Source organism: Misgurnus anguillicaudatus, chromosome 25 (genome assembly GCF_027580225.2).
Source record: "Misgurnus anguillicaudatus chromosome 25, ASM2758022v2, whole genome shotgun sequence".
Taxonomy (NCBI): domain Eukaryota; kingdom Metazoa; phylum Chordata; class Actinopteri; order Cypriniformes; family Cobitidae; genus Misgurnus; species Misgurnus anguillicaudatus.
In genome coordinates, this window is record NC_073361.2 from 6,132,340 (window position 1) to 6,148,284 (window position 15,945).

At 37.4% G+C, this 15,945-nt stretch overlaps 1 protein-coding gene across 8 annotated transcripts in view; it reads right to left on the bottom strand.

Annotated features, from left to right (window-relative positions):
* Positions 1 to 262: 262 nt before the first annotated feature.
* abi1a (abl-interactor 1a) overlaps positions 263 to 15,945 on the bottom strand; it is a 56,251-nt gene continuing 40,568 nt past the window's right edge. For 2 of the 8 annotated variants that reach the window (XM_055181532.2, XM_055181533.2), the window contains 6 exons: positions 12,677 to 12,777; positions 10,610 to 10,702; positions 8,387 to 8,581; positions 5,524 to 5,610; positions 3,676 to 3,861; positions 263 to 1,946 (listed from right to left, as the gene is read on the bottom strand). In XM_055181532.2, the coding sequence (XP_055037507.1) occupies positions 1,771 to 1,946; positions 3,676 to 3,861; positions 5,524 to 5,610; positions 8,387 to 8,581; positions 10,610 to 10,702; positions 12,677 to 12,777 (838 nt within the window). In that variant the 3' untranslated portion in view covers positions 263 to 1,770. The remainder of the gene's footprint in view (positions 1,947 to 3,675; positions 3,862 to 5,523; positions 5,611 to 8,386; positions 8,582 to 10,609; positions 10,703 to 12,676; positions 12,778 to 15,945) is intronic. The other 6 variants (XM_055181535.2, XM_055181536.2, XM_055181538.2 and 3 more) reach the window with 4 other exon arrangements.

The window sequence follows — 15,945 nt, forward strand, 5'->3', positions numbered from 1 at the left end:
TTTATTTTATCTTGGCCCTAATCCTCCTTGATAACAACCAGATTACGAGAAATTTAACGAATAAAAATCCCTGATATTCCATTGGACAAAACAATGTAAAATTCCCTGACTTTCAATATCTGGAATAGACCTCTAAAAATGTTCATGATATTCCAGAAATTCCATGACCTGTGGGAACCCTGACAATAGAAATCCAGTACCGAAAACAATACAGTATAGCAGTCAAGGCAAAAAAAAATAAAAATGGATAGATCACACAACGAACATTTACATAGAATGATTTATTATAAAAGACTGTACAATTACATTTCAATTAACATAATATAAATACAAATCCTGGGCACAGACCCAGATGGATTTCAGCTGGAACACTTCAGATGTTTCTGAATGATAAAAGGCATTAAACTCCTGTAATAACTGACAGTGGTCAGATGTAGTTACTTTCAATAAAATCCTAGTGCTTAAACACAATAATCAGATCTAAAAAAATCACTCCTAAGAAAAAAATTCTCCAATCATAATTAAGGAATTAAAGCAAAACATGAGTGAAGATCTGAATTAGGAGACTAGACCGGATCAGAACTGAACTAAAACCGATTGACATCTTTGAGTTCATTGTTTAAAGCACAAAAGCTACACCAGCTGTGATTTGGTCTCTTTACTGTAAAATACAACATGGCGGTTATTGTTACAGATCATGGCACAAACTTAAGTCCAGCATTGTAGGAGTAAAGATTTGCATTAATTAGAGACCTTTAGATACTTGACTGCCTACATATGAAAGATATCTACATATTTTGTTCATCGTTGTAAATACTATCATTTAGTCATTTTGGCATGAACTAAAAATCCATCATTAAAGGGAGAAACTGTGCAGGCTTCAAAATAAAGTTCTGTGCTTTGCATTCAAATAAAAGAGATTTATATCAGTATTAAACAAAATGAGCATTAAAAATAAGTATTCTACAAATGTTGCTATTAAAAGAAATCAAGAGCTTACAGTAAATACAATGATGGAAGCAGAATGGAATTAAACGTTACGATACGCTTTCAAATTTTGTTTGCATGCTTTACATTACGATTCTGATACAGTCCGGGGCAATGACGTGGTGTTAAGATAAAATGCTAAAATGAATTGTGACTAAAATGGCCAAATGAATGTGCATGTAGAGGGGAAGTAGGGCTGCAAAACAATTAATCGATAATTAAAAGGTTTTTTTTATATCATATATGTTTGTGTACTGTGTATAATAATCATGTATATATAAATACACACACATGCATGTATAATAAAAATATCTTAAGTATTTATAATTATATAAATTATAAAATATTTTTTAAATATACATTTGGATCTGTGTATTTATATATACAGATAATTATTAAACACAGTACACACACATGATGTAAACATATTTTGCAAACGATTAGTCGCGATTAATCGTTTTGCAGCTCTAGAGGAAAGAAGATAAATTTTAGTTGAAAAAAAACTAATGCAGTAAAAGTGATAAACAATCATCTACTTTACATGTTCACATGTGGTATTGACCGTTTAAGATACTTTGATTGACATTCACTACAAAAACCCGGCTAAATTTTCATTTTATGTACACAGACTTCCCCGACTTCTGAACTGTTGGTCCATCCCTTTAACCCACATCCACCCATTAACACAAAATAAAGAGTCATTTGTTTAACATTCTACCAACCTAATACACTTTCATACGGCGGTCATGATTTGATTGTGTATTTGTTTTAAGTTTGGTCCCTTCAATCGGCATAGTGCATGACTGACTCCACGTAGTTGCCGGGAAACAAACCAGTGACACCGTTACAAACTCCCTCATACCAGCCGTCATCATTCTTCTTGATGATGTAGATGATGGATCCTTCGATGAAGGTCAGTTCATCATCCTTATCCTTGGTGTAGTCATAGATGGCCACCACTGAGAGGGACACAGTAACAAAAGCGGTTAGTAAACCAACACGGTTAGGGAATAAACAACTATTACTAGAAGTCATGACGCTACCAAAGAAATTGCGGTGGTGAAATGACACACACTAAAGCGACACTCCACTTTTTTGATAATGTGTTCATTTTCCAGCTCCCCTAGAGTTAAACATTTGATTTTTACCGTTTTGGAATCCATTCAGTGGCGGTACCACTTTTGGTATAGCTTTAGCCTGGGTGCCAGCCGATCTTAGCCCCGCCCACCACGATTTGAAATACGGGGAAGATCGGTCTGGGGATTCACTGTTGAGGAGCTACTATGAGAATACCAAAACAGGCCGACGAATCAAATTGTGAGGGCGGGCTTTATACGATGATTGACAGATAAACGACAGTAACGTAATGAACCACGTCACCAAAGAGCGCGTGTGTTGAATGGCTGCCGCTGTAGAGTTCAGATGTGTGGATTCTGACATTGAGTCTGTTCTAAAAGATATCGACAGAGCATTGATTTTAAAAGAGGAACAGAGAAACGCGAGCAGGGCATTTGTTGATGTTTTTGCCGTCCTTCCTATGGGATTCGGCAAAGGTTGGTCGCAACGGAAATGGGCAACCTTATCATGGCGATACAACTCTGCGTGCACGACGAGATGGATATAATTAGCGGTCGTTGCCAGCTTCTTTTCGGAAGCCCCGAGTCGTGGTTGCTGAATAAGTGGAGGGACATGCTAGGCTCCAATATTTTCAAGCCAACGTAGGGTATCGTCGTGGATGAAGTTCACCTAACGTACAAATGGTAAGAGATAGTCTTACTCTATGACTTAGTAAATACTTCATGTTGTGATATAAACGAAATGTTGTAAACATAGTAGGTGTTGATGTACATTTGCTAACTCAGACTTAGTATAATCACAATGTTAGTGTCATTGTAGCGAAATAACTAGCAGTTCGGTCAGGCTGCAAAGACGTAATTTCAACATACACTCCGTTGCTCTGATTGGTCGTAGGTCTATCCAATTGAGTGCAGAGGCATTTTTCGGTTGAGACACGCCTCATAATTATAGCTCAATGGAGCGGTATCAGACTCAAATTCTGACTAGAATTGAGTATGACAACGTCAGGCTAGTATAGCTTAGCATAATCCATTGAATCTGATTAGACCATTAGCATCGCGCTAAAAAACCTAAAGAGTTTCAATATTTTTCTTATTTAACACTTGACTCTTCTGTAGTTACATCGTGTACGAAACTGACGGAAAATTAATTGTTATGATTTTCTAGTCAGATAAGGCTAGGAACTATACTCTCATTCTGGCGTAATAATCAAGGACTTTGCTGCCGTTATATGGCTGCAGGAGGCGCAATGATATTACGCAGCACCTGAAAATAGTCCCCTGCTATTGAAAGTAACCAAGGGGACTATTTTCAGGTGCTGTGTAATATCATTGTTTAATTACAGAAGAGTAAAGTTTTAAGTAAGAAAAATATCCAAACTCTTTAGTTATTTTTGAGCACGATGCTAATGGTCTAATCAGATTCAATGGATTATGCTAAGCTATGCTAAAAGTGGTACCGCCAGACCCAGAGATCGGCTGAATGGATTCCAAAATGGTAAAAATAAAATGTTTAACTCTAGGGGAGCTGGAAAATGAGGATTTTTTCAAAAAAATCAAATCAACACAAATCTACAAAACTGAAACCAAAAAGGTGGAAAATAAACCTCACCTTTCTCCATGTAGGTCTTTGGAGCCCACTGCGGATCTCCATCTGCGTATGGGTCATTGTACTGCACTACGGCTGCCTCTTCATCTTCATAGTCAGCTGGCGGTGGTGGGGGTGGAGGTGGGGCATCGTCGAACATGGGAATGTCATCAGGTGGAGGGGGAGGCGGTGGAGTTGGGGTATCTGCAACTGCACACCCATTAAAAAGAGGTTGAGAGGCATCCATTTAAAAGCATCAATAATCATGCGATCTATAGCTGGGCATGCAATCCAGCCGGTTGTATCATCATGCACATATTCTCATGCAGAACGGTTAGTATACATGCAAATCACATGATCAATGATGGATTTGCATGTGTTCACATCTGCTTTAGATGCTGATGTGCTGGAAGATAAATCCTTGATATGAAACACAAATGTATGGATGTAGCAGGGATTTACGTAGTTACTCAGATATACTTACCTTTAGGTGAACTGATGTACAGTTCTTAATTATACTATTTTACATGGTCCCTTCAAATACACTTTATCAAATCTGCTGACTGTTTTGAAGTTTTTTAACTTTTTAATGTACTTTGTAGTTTAAAAACTATGTAAAACTAAATACCCACATTGTACTTCACACCATAGATATGTATAAAGCCTAGATGGCGGCCATCTTACCACAGGCAGCTCGCCCACTCGCAGCACCGAGCCCCAACGGTGCAGGCACTTCCAATGACCAAAACCTGCTACATTCTCCACCAATTTTCAAACTGTTTGGTTTCTTATAAACGTTATTAACGTGGCTATAATTCTGGATGCTCATGTTTCATGAAAACTATTTTTTTTTAGTATTATTATGCAGTGTCATAAGTACATCTTTGATGTTTATAAGAAACCAATCAGTTTGAAAATCGGTAGAAACTTAAGCAAGTTATGGTCACTTAAAAGTATCTGCACCACTAAAACTCAATGCCACGAGTGAGCGAGCTGCCCGTAGCAAGATGGCCGCCAAATGCGGCCGTTCCACTCAATTGGCCAGCAGCGCGGGTGAGACATCTAGCCATTATACATATCTATGCTTCACACTGCCATCTTCATTGCAATACCAAAATATATCACAAGAGGGCAGCAAAAACCTTCCCAAAATAGTCAATGAACTGGTCTTCTTTTAAAAATATTGCACTCCAAATGCAATTTTGCTTCGATTAACCACCCGTTGTGTTATGCACTTTTTAAATAGCCTATTATCTAAATGTTGGTAATAGTATGTGAGATAACCGTTGGAACCCAGAATTTAACTAGTCTAGTTAAAATATTTCCTAACTTCCTCCCATGATTCATTAGTGTGCCTCAGCATTTCCTAATGCTAGCTAGGCGAAAATCATTTACACAGCCGTACATGGCAGAATAAAAAGAAGGTGGGAAATCCATATATGAGACACACTGTACTGCCATTGAATATATAGTTTTAGGATTACTCCCCATTTAAACCACAATGGGTACACACAGTATGGGAGAAAATAACAATAAGCACCTTTCCAGTGTGAAACATAACTTGCTCAAATCAACCTAGTGAGCCTCTTTTAAATTACATAAAGCAATCCACACTTCTGTAAATATGTAAGAGACTTCATGCTTTCAGAAGAGTCTTTGATCTGTAATGCATTGTTTGAAAAGTCCTGAATGAACAATGGCAATACGCATGCACTCGGTGACCTACAGTATGTAGTCTCTACACAGAATGAATGATACGACAACACAAACACACAGATGAAAATGGAGATGAGGGCTGCATGCAGCAAACCTGTAAGATATTGACATGCTGTGAGGCGCGGGGAAGGGGGTGAACGTGGCCTTTACACTTACTGTTTTCCTGTACTCTGGCCACAAAGCCTGTGAGGGGAATCTGTGGAGTGAGCTGGGGCATGGGTGGAGGTGGAGGGGCTATAGACACTAAACGCCACCCAACATACAGAGTGACAGAGATTGAAGAAGCAAAGACAGACAAAGGGGAAGAAACAGAAGAAGAAAAAAAACAGGAAGTAACATTAGTAGCTCCCAAAATAGAAGAAAGCGTAAGAGATTACGAAATACAATTCTAATGAATTCAGGCAGATTTAAAGTTGAATGTGACGATTTCTGCTGTGATTTGAACGCAAATAAAAGAAATCGGTGTTTAGGAAAGTGAAATGCTTCAAGTGCAGATTAATGCTCTCTGTTTATAATTATATTGAACATTTTTATTAAACGGGTACACCTAAATGCCACCACAGTGCTATATAAATTTTTTTAATTTTATTTATTTATTTATCCATGCATTTGGCAGACGCTTTTATCCAAAGCGACTTACAGACCATTACAAGGTATACATTTGATCAGTATGTGTGTTCCTTGGATTCGAACCTACGACCTTTGCACTGCTAATGCAATGCCCTACCACTGAGATATATATAGGAATTAAGCATTGATTTATTTAATATACATTGTATATACTGTTGATTAGGAATACACTATTAGACAATTTAGGAGGCAACAATTTTTACACTCGCAGATGATCGCAGAAAATCTTTTAATTTTCTGTCGGTCTTAGTACACAATGTTACTACAGAAGAGTCAAAGTTTAACTAGGAAAAATAACCAAACTCTTTGGTTATTTTTTAACGCAATGCTAATGGTCTAATCAGATTCAATGGATTGTGCTAAGCTATGCTAAAAGTGGTAGCGCCAGACCCGGAGATCATCTGAATGGATTCCAAAACGGTAAAAATCAAATGTTTAATCTCAAGGGGAGCTGAAAAATAAGTTTTTATTTTTATTTTTATTGGAATGTCCCTTTAAAAACAACACATTAGTGTTGATTCTGGGACAACACACTAAATGTTCAACCAGGATTCAACAATCTCTGTGTTATTATTGAAACAACACATTTTGTGTTACTTTAACACAACTTGTGTTATATTTTAACACAAAATCAACACAAAATGACACATAATGTGTTAAAAGCTTAACGCACAAATATGTGTAAATCCTTTCTAAGAGTGTAAGATTAAATTGCGTTAAAGATAAAACTGCACTGTGACCAACTCCTATGTAATATTATAATTGACATGCAAATGAGCACAGTAATAGGCTAAGATGATTTAAAGTGGGACTTTTAGCGGCATCTAGTGGTGAGACTATGAATTGTAGCCAACAGCTCACCCCTTCTTTTCGAAACGTATAGTGAAGCTATGGTAGCCACCACAGGACAAACAATAAAACGCGCTCTGCAGAACAGTTTCTCCGTTTAGGGCTACTGTATAAACACATGAAGGCAACATCCATTTAAGGAGACCCGCGGTGTATGTAGATAAAAACATCTTATTCTAAGGTAATAAAAACAATACAATTCATTATGTAAGGTCTTTATACACCATTGATAATATAGTTCTGTAGATTACAGGGTTTCCCGCAGCACTTTGCAGTTCGGGCGGCCCACCTAAGCTGGGGAAACCCTACCACCTTAACTAGGTAGTCAAAAAAAAATAAAAAAATCGCTGCACAAAAGGCCGTCAAGTGCATCTCGGGGAGAAGCGCGGGGGGACGCGATTCATACCGCGAGCAGGCATGCGCGCCACACGGCCGAAATGAGAGAAAACCGTGGTCTGTCACTTTCTGGAGGATAGCCAATTAATAAAACGCGTGTCCGTGAGAACTGTAAGTGGACTTATGTTTTGGGTTTATTTGAGCCTGTTATTGTATTAGTCTATAGTTCTTTCAAATTTAAAGTAAGTTAGCTGGTGATTTTGTTGTTTGAGCAACCTGCTAGCTAGGTTTCACGTGCCTGTTGATTAGATATAATTGTTTAGCGCTCTTGCTCACATTATTTATGTGCATTATTTACACCCTACAGTAGTTACACTCCTTTAAGATAATGTCATTAATAGTCTGAAATAATCCGTTTTTATAATATTCGCGCTATCTATCATCGTTCGCCAGACGTTCTACAAATCTGCTTCAGTTTGTGTTTATTATTAACCCTTTAGTTTCACTTCATCACGCAGGTATTCCCAGTAGAGGTATCTGTTAAAAACATTTAATTCATTAATAATCTAGTATGTGTTCATTTTCTGTCATAGTTTCTTCAAAATTAAGTTTTATTTGAGTGTTTTTAATAAAAATATTTTAATTTTTATGATGTGTACGCCACGCCCCTTGGATTGCAACCCCGCCCAACCCTACCACCTTAATTAACAAATTTTCTGTGGGAAACCCTGGATTATATTGCATTTCTATCAAAAGATCCTTCTAAAAGTTACACAATGCTCCTTTAAAGGAAAATATTCACAAATGTTCCAGTAATAATCTCTCCTCATGCCTAATTTTAAGGCTCATGGACATCTCAATGGGATTAAAATCTCTCGGCTTAAATACGTAGGAAATGACGGCAAATCTCTATTCACAAACTAAACAGGTGGTGATATGTTCTGTGCCTTAACTAATCAAAAATCAGAGGCTTTTATACTGCTCTTGGTAATGCGTATGGCCACACACCTGTGGGAAAGATACAGTCTGTTCCCTTCACATCAGACAAGATGTGCCTAAACACCAGGTGTTATGACGTCCAAGGATGGTTTTAACCTTGCCAGGTCTGATTTTTGTGACAGATGACGTGTGTGAGTTTGTGCGTGATGTTTAATGTTGGCGTATGGTGACTGACAATTAAAATGCAACGTTCTCAGTCTCTTACTTGCGTTAATGCCACCATTAACGTGCGGCTGCTGCATGGAGAACTGCGACGAGACAGACGGCGCTCGGCGGTACGTGCCCGTGGCAGAAACCATGGAGACTGAGGAGGTGGTGGAGTTGTGTCGGGAAATCTGTCGAGATATTGTGCCGAACTGCGACATGGGGATGGGCCCCAGGCCCGGCCCAGGGGCCACAGCTGTTAGTAGCCAGAAAATAAAACACAGATGAAAGAAAATCCAGAAGTGGGAGTGAATTTTACCCTTATACAGAAAAGTAAACTTTCTATTATAATGTGGAAACAGCTCATATGGTGAATCTCGCAAAACCTGTCAAAAAGGTATCCTGGTCATATTTTACCCCAATCTCTAAACAAGCAGAAAGAAAATTAAGCCCTTTTATTGGGACCATCAAAATGTTTTGCAATGCAACATCATTTTTTGACATGCAAGCACAATGCTGTAATAATCATGTTACATATTGTGCAAAAAACGAGAATTTAACAATTAATAAAACATTTTGATGCATTTAAGGGTGAAATATGACCATATGTTTTTATGTGAGAGCCACAAGGAATGGAAGAAAAGTCTGAAGAAAGCAAAGCAGCCACATAAAATTCACACTGAAATGTATAATCTGAAATTCAAGTCATTTTCTTTGATGGTCTTGAAATCATCCAGGATGCTACACAACATCCTGCATTAGTTACATCACAATAAGAAACCATTTAGATAAAAATGAGGAGATCAACTGGTAACAAATTGTTGTTGTCAACTCCTTGCAATTCTCAGCTTCTACACACAAAGATACTAAATCATGGATTTGTCCAAAAATGTTTAGGCTTGAATGCTTTTGCACATATTGAGGAAATTGCATAATCATTTAGCAATACTGACATGAAAACAGGATTTGCATAGACCAGAAGATTTGTAATGCATGCCAACAGCTCCTCACTGGTTCAGCAACAACACCCTGAGAAATAATACTATGTTTTGTGAGTTTTAGTTTATATGGTCCCGCTGATGTTTACTCTGCCGGGGCATATGGGATTTCCTCCATACGGGCATTTCCTGTTGACACTGATGGATAACCGGAAAACCCAGAAGACCACATGGTCTCTCAGATAGTAATGAGTGTAACAAAAACACACACATACAGTTCAAACACACAAATGTGACTTTAAATCTTTACCAGTGACACCAGTGATACCTTTTGTTTATATATAATGGAGTTACTGAATGATTCAACTGCAGTGAGGAAGTCTCTGACAAGTCAAAGTGCACGAAAAAACCAAATAACTTGCCACACAATCCTAGGGCGCAGTGGATGGTTGCCAGAGCAACATTTTGTGGTTGACAAGTAGTTTTCAACAGTTTTTAAAAACAAGTTGCTTAAGTTGTTAAAGTAATCTGATCGATTGGTGGTTGGATACTGTTGGTTAAAGCAGTGGTTCTCAAACCTTTTCCCTTCTGTATACGGTGCATCCCTTCGTGGCACACCCATAAAATGTATGACATCAAACATTGTTAAACTTAAAATTTTAATTAAACAAAACATATTAAATCATACAAATGTAGTGCTTTTGGATAGTAGCCTTATTTGTCTGAGGTTTAATTACACATAATTTATGATAAATTAATGTATTTTTTATGTCATTAAACTGGGGCCCCGTGGCACCATCTCAGGGCCCCCAATTTGAGAACCACTGGGTTTGGGAATCACTGCTGACCCTCACCATGTAACTCCCATATACATTATGGGAAACAATGAGACACTTCAGAGACTTCTTCACAGTGCATAATTTAACAATAATTTTTAGATACAATAATGTAAATCTGAAAGAAGAGCAAAACAAACATCACCACCAAAAAAAAAACCACAAACAAAAAAGAATCATAACCACCACCACCACAAAATAATTATCACCACCGGGGTAGTTGACAAATAAACCATAAATGTGTCATATGGTGTGACAGCAAAAACTGAGATTTGTTATTTTAATTGGATAAATAACAAAACTACTTATTTGTTACTCTAACACTAAGATAAATCTCTTTCAAGCTATTTGTATATTTTGAGGGTTTTTTCGTATTTTTTTGTCACACCATATGAGACAGTTTATTCATGTCAACTACCCACCCCAAACCCTTTTTAAAAATCAGAGGTATGTGAACGCTGGTGCGGTCCAGAGCGATCTCCATACAGGTGATTATGGGATTGGGCTCACCTAAAACAGAACCTGGAATTGGTGGACCTGGACCGAAGAGAGGGGGTGGTGGAGGAGGGGCCGGGGGAGGAGCGGCCCATGACATGGGTGTGACTGTGGGTCAGAACCATCATATAATATCACTCTCACAAACACGCATTCAAATATCTTCGCTCTGTTACAAACACTAGTAAGCTGCCTATCTGTCTACATAAAAAGCTGACTGCAAAAGGAGCGTCTAGCCGAAATGGAACCAGACTTATTTAAAATGCTTAATATGGAGAGAACAAATAGAGCATCTTATTTAAGCACAAATAAAATGTGACAAAATTAATTCATTACTTTTAAGAAGTATGAATATTAACCACACATTGCTCCAATAAGAAGAGCATATGCAAATACTTAATCTTTAAACTTAACAACACTAAATTTTTATTATTATCTACACTGCCAAAAATGATTTCCAAGAAAAAAATTCGTAGTATTTAGTCTCGTTTTTAGTAAAAATATCTAAAAATTCTTAAATTAAGATGCTTTTATTGATGAGCAAAACTAGTTTTTAGACCCAAAATATCACATTTGAGTGATTTTGTGCATAAAACAACCAAAAAAAAATCTGCAAATGGGGTAAGCTAAAAAAATCTTGAAATTTTTTCTTATTAAACACTAAATTCAAGAAAAAATTGTTTACCCCATTGGCAATTTTATTTTTATTTTTTTGCTTGTTTTATGCACAAAATCACTTAAATTTGATATTTTTGGTCTGAAAACTACTTGTTTTCTTGGGTCGTTTTGCTCATCAAGAAAAAGCACCCAAATTCAAGAACTTTTTTATATTTCCACCGAAAACATGATAAAAATACTAATAATTTTTTTCTTGAAAATCATGTTTTGCAGTGAATTACATATATATTTATATATACATTTTAATCAAAATTTCCCTTGACTATGTCCACCATCTTGGGTACATATCTGAGCTTGTTGAAAAGCATTCTGGACTTTATAATGCAAAGCATATGGGCCATGTCTTAAAATCCAGAATATGTAGGCGACTCACTAGTGCTTTGAAAAGAGCTCTAAAGATATTAAAACAATTCCTTCAAAAGAAAAACTTAGAAAAAGCAAAAAAATAAAAAAGTGCACAAGGACAGAGAAACTGCATTAAAAAAAAACTCTCAGCAAATAAATAACACTAAAGAGAGTGCACCCATTTCCTCACCCTCAATCCTGTATGATTTTTTTCTTCTTCTGTTGAACACAAAAGACGTTATCATAACAAATCATGGCAGCCACACAGTAGAGGGTACCCATTGATTCCCACTGTAGGATAAACAAATGATATGGAAGTCAATGGGTACCCTCAACCGTGCGCTTACCATCACTATCAAAATATCTCCTTTTGTGTTCAACAGAATTAAGAAACTCATACAGGTTTTGAACAACATGAAGTAGACGAAAATGATGACTCAATTTTCATTTTTTTGGGGTAAGCTATCCCTTTAGGACTTCTTTGAGACACAAACACACACAGGTATGGAAAGGCACTGGTGCTGATGCAGTTTGTTGCTATGGCGATAGTAAAGCTGGGAGGAAAACAGGGCAGATACTACTTTTATCCTTAATTTATTTCTGCAGGCAGACCACCCTTTACAGTTTTACCTGTCTTTCACCGTGAAGTGGCCTACTTAAAAAAAAAAACTTTAGCTGAAAAAAATTAGGACATGAAAGCCACAGGCACACAGTATAGTGAACAAATCCTGCTCCATTTATCACTCTAGAGCAGTGGTGAGCAACGTCAGTCCTGGAGTGCCGCAGTCCTGCAAAGTTTAGCTCCAGCTCGAATCGAGCACACCTGGTTAATCAAAGTCTAAAGGGTCACCTAAAAACTACAGGTGGATGAGGCTTTATCAGGGTTGGAAATAAAATCTCCAGGACTGTGGCACTCCAGGAGCACAATTGCCAATCCCTGCTCTAAAGAGACCAGGAAGAGAGAGATTTAAATAACCACAGGTGAAGAAAACCACAGTTATGTCAATCATGTATATTAAGCCTAGTATATATGCAACGTATATGTTCATGGCAGCTCACCTGGGATTGAGTTGGGAATGGAGGGAGTCGGCACAGCGATGGGAAGTCCGATGCTGCTGCTGCCGCTGTTCTCACGACTGCTGCTACCACCACTGCTGCCGCTGGACAGACAGACAGAAAACATGGAGTCAGGTATGTACCCACAACACATAACTACCATGTTGAGTATCACAATGTCAAAATTCAGATGTCAATATCGAACAGTGAAAGATTCTTAATGATAATTTCAATACCAGAGCAAAAATAATACATGTGTGTACACAATTAAACATTAATAAACCTTTAATAATATACTTATTAATATTTTACTATAGATTAAGTTAACAATGTCATGCTTTCAAGTTTTTCTCAAAAAGGTATTGATTCATGTAATTATTTCTGATGGCAATTTATAATTATTTTACTTTTGTATGAAATGAATCGTTAAAAAATGTACGAATACTAGAAAGTAAGAATAAAGCCAGACCTTCAACCCTGACCCGAAACAAATCGTGCCAAAACAATGATCATACGAATTCATATAAATTTTCCATCTTGTACACTAGCCTTTTTTTGTAAATTGCCATGAATCTATAAGAATTAATTTACCAGTAAAAACTAAAATGTGCTGTTCACACATGCAGTGACGTTTCATCTTTTTACCAGTTAGATGACTTCATATCCACAATTCGTATTTTGTTGTTTTCACTTCTGTGGCAAACACTAAATCGCACAGCGACCAAACATTGTATAGGTGACTTCAAACTGAACTGAACTGGGGTAGGGTCGCAACCTTCATCTTCAACAGCAGTAATGTTTAAGTAAGTAAGCTGTTTTTAACAAATTTGGTAAAGAGATGTGGACATTAACTTCAGGTGTGCTCGACTTTAAGCAGCGTAAATGTGGTGAGATACGTCCGGAAACATTGTGGGGGTAAACACGTCATCTGCATCAAAACATTATGATTGTCCCGAAGATGGCAGCGCATTTAGACGTCCGTTCTAATGCAAGTAATCCTATTTTTCCTTCACACATAGCCATTACAGGTAAATTACTGGGATTTTTATCTTAAAACCTCTCTTACTGGTAAATTGGCAGCACTGATTTACCATCAAGGTTCTTTTCACGCATGACCTGTTAACTGCATCCAAAAATGCTCCCAAGCGGTCACTGGGGCAGTACTTTTTAGTATTAAAGGTCTTAATACACTACATATTTAGGTACAGATGTGTATGTATTAGGTACCAATATGCACATCTGAGGCACTTATATGAAATCTTAAGGTACAATGGTGTACTTTTTGCGCGTTATTGTGGGGAGTCCGAAAACGTGACGCTAGACGAAACAAACTGTGATTGGTTGTTTGACATATCGGTCAAACAGCTCGTGGGCAGGCTTTGTCCAGAAAAAGCAGCGAGAAACACCAGAAGGTCTGGCAGTATTGAAGGTCTGGCTATGCGAGACTACAGCACCAGTGACAGCTAGGGACTATTTTATGAGCACATTTCCCGTTTAGTGCAACTCAACAGAAACCAGATCAACTGGGCCTCCAACAGTGCAGTAACATCCAATCACCTGGACTGTTTTTTTCAAAACTTTAAGCTTCAGTTATTGACAGCATCTAACAAGAAATGTGTGTAGTTAAATTTCACACTAGTCATCATAAACCAGCATCATCTAACAAGCTTATTTTCAACCTAAAGCTTAAAGTGTGTAATTTTTAGAAGGATCTCCTGACAGAAATGCAAAATAATATACAAAACTATATTATCAGTGATGTATAAAGACCTTTTTATAATGAACCGTTATGTGTTTATTACCTTAGAATGAGACGTTTTTATCTACACACACCGAAGGTCCCCTTACATGCAAGTCGCCATTTTGTGCCGGCATTTTTCTACAGAAGCCCTTAAAGGCGGAGTCCACAATGTTTGAAAGCCAATGTTGATATTTGAAATCACCTAAACAAACACGCCTCTACCCCAATAGAATCTGGACCTTCTGTTAATAGACCCGCCCCACACATACGCAACCTGGCAAGGATGTCAGTTAGTAGACACGCTCCTTACTGCTGATTGGCTATAAGTGTGTTTTGGTAGTCGGCCCGTCTCCTTTTCCAAAGCGTTTTTCAAACATCGTGGACTCCGCCTTTAACAGACAATTGTTTTACTAAGTTGTCTCCGGCGATGACATGTTTGTCCGGTGGCAGCTACCGTAGCTTCTCTATGTGTTTCTAAAGCAAGGGGTGAGCAGTGGACTAAGCCACCACTAGATGCCGCTAAAATTTACACACTGCACCTTTAATTAACTAGTCGAAGGTGAATGATAGGAGTTACAACCTCTGGCGACATCTAACCAGAATGACAATACTGAAAAACAGTGGATGGGGTGAATTATTGTAGCCTTGCGACCAATGAGCTTCTTCTCACTTTGAAACAAATACAGTTGTCTCCTGCTTAGATCTGATTCAGTCATATTCCAAAGTAAGCAAAAACATACTGACTATTACTTATGGTAAAGACATAACAGGGGTTTTCCTACCCTATTTGCTGATCTTATGACCTAGCCCTAAAAAAAGTATCCCAAAGAAATAAATAAAATCAGTGAAACCATACCACCCCAACTCATAATGGATTAGGAACCAAGAAAGACACGACACATGGGGCTGAATAAGCAGTGAATGCTTCTGAAGAGCAGTAAATGGCTCAGGTGGTTATGTGGAGTCATATATTATCTTAAATACACATACACTGAAAAAAATGATTCATTGAATTTAATAATTTTTTTTAAGGTAAGTGGTTGCAATCAATTTATTTAAGCTACATTTAAACAAAAGTTTTATCTTTTATTTTACGTTACTAATCTTTTTTGTTTAAATGTAGCTTAAATAAATTGATTGCAACCACTTACCTTAAAAAAAATTATTAAATTCAATGAATCATTTTTTTTCAGTGTAAGAAGTGCATATAGAGATACTGACTGCACCAACCTGATAAAAGTGTCTGATAAAACACAGCTGACTTCACAGCCGTACTCCAACCACATACACACTGCACCTAAAAACATGTTCAATACCATATTTGGTACAACTACTCAAGGCCCTAGACTACCATTTGAGGGCGGTGGCACTGGTGCAGTTGTACAGTTGGTGGCACTGCGACTTAATTTGGTCATAAGTTGGGCCAAGAAAGAAAGAAACACTTAAACTACATCCAAATGTTTTTAATAATGTATAAATATGTTTATTACCAATTTATACAGATAATTTATTTTGTTTGAACAATGTACGC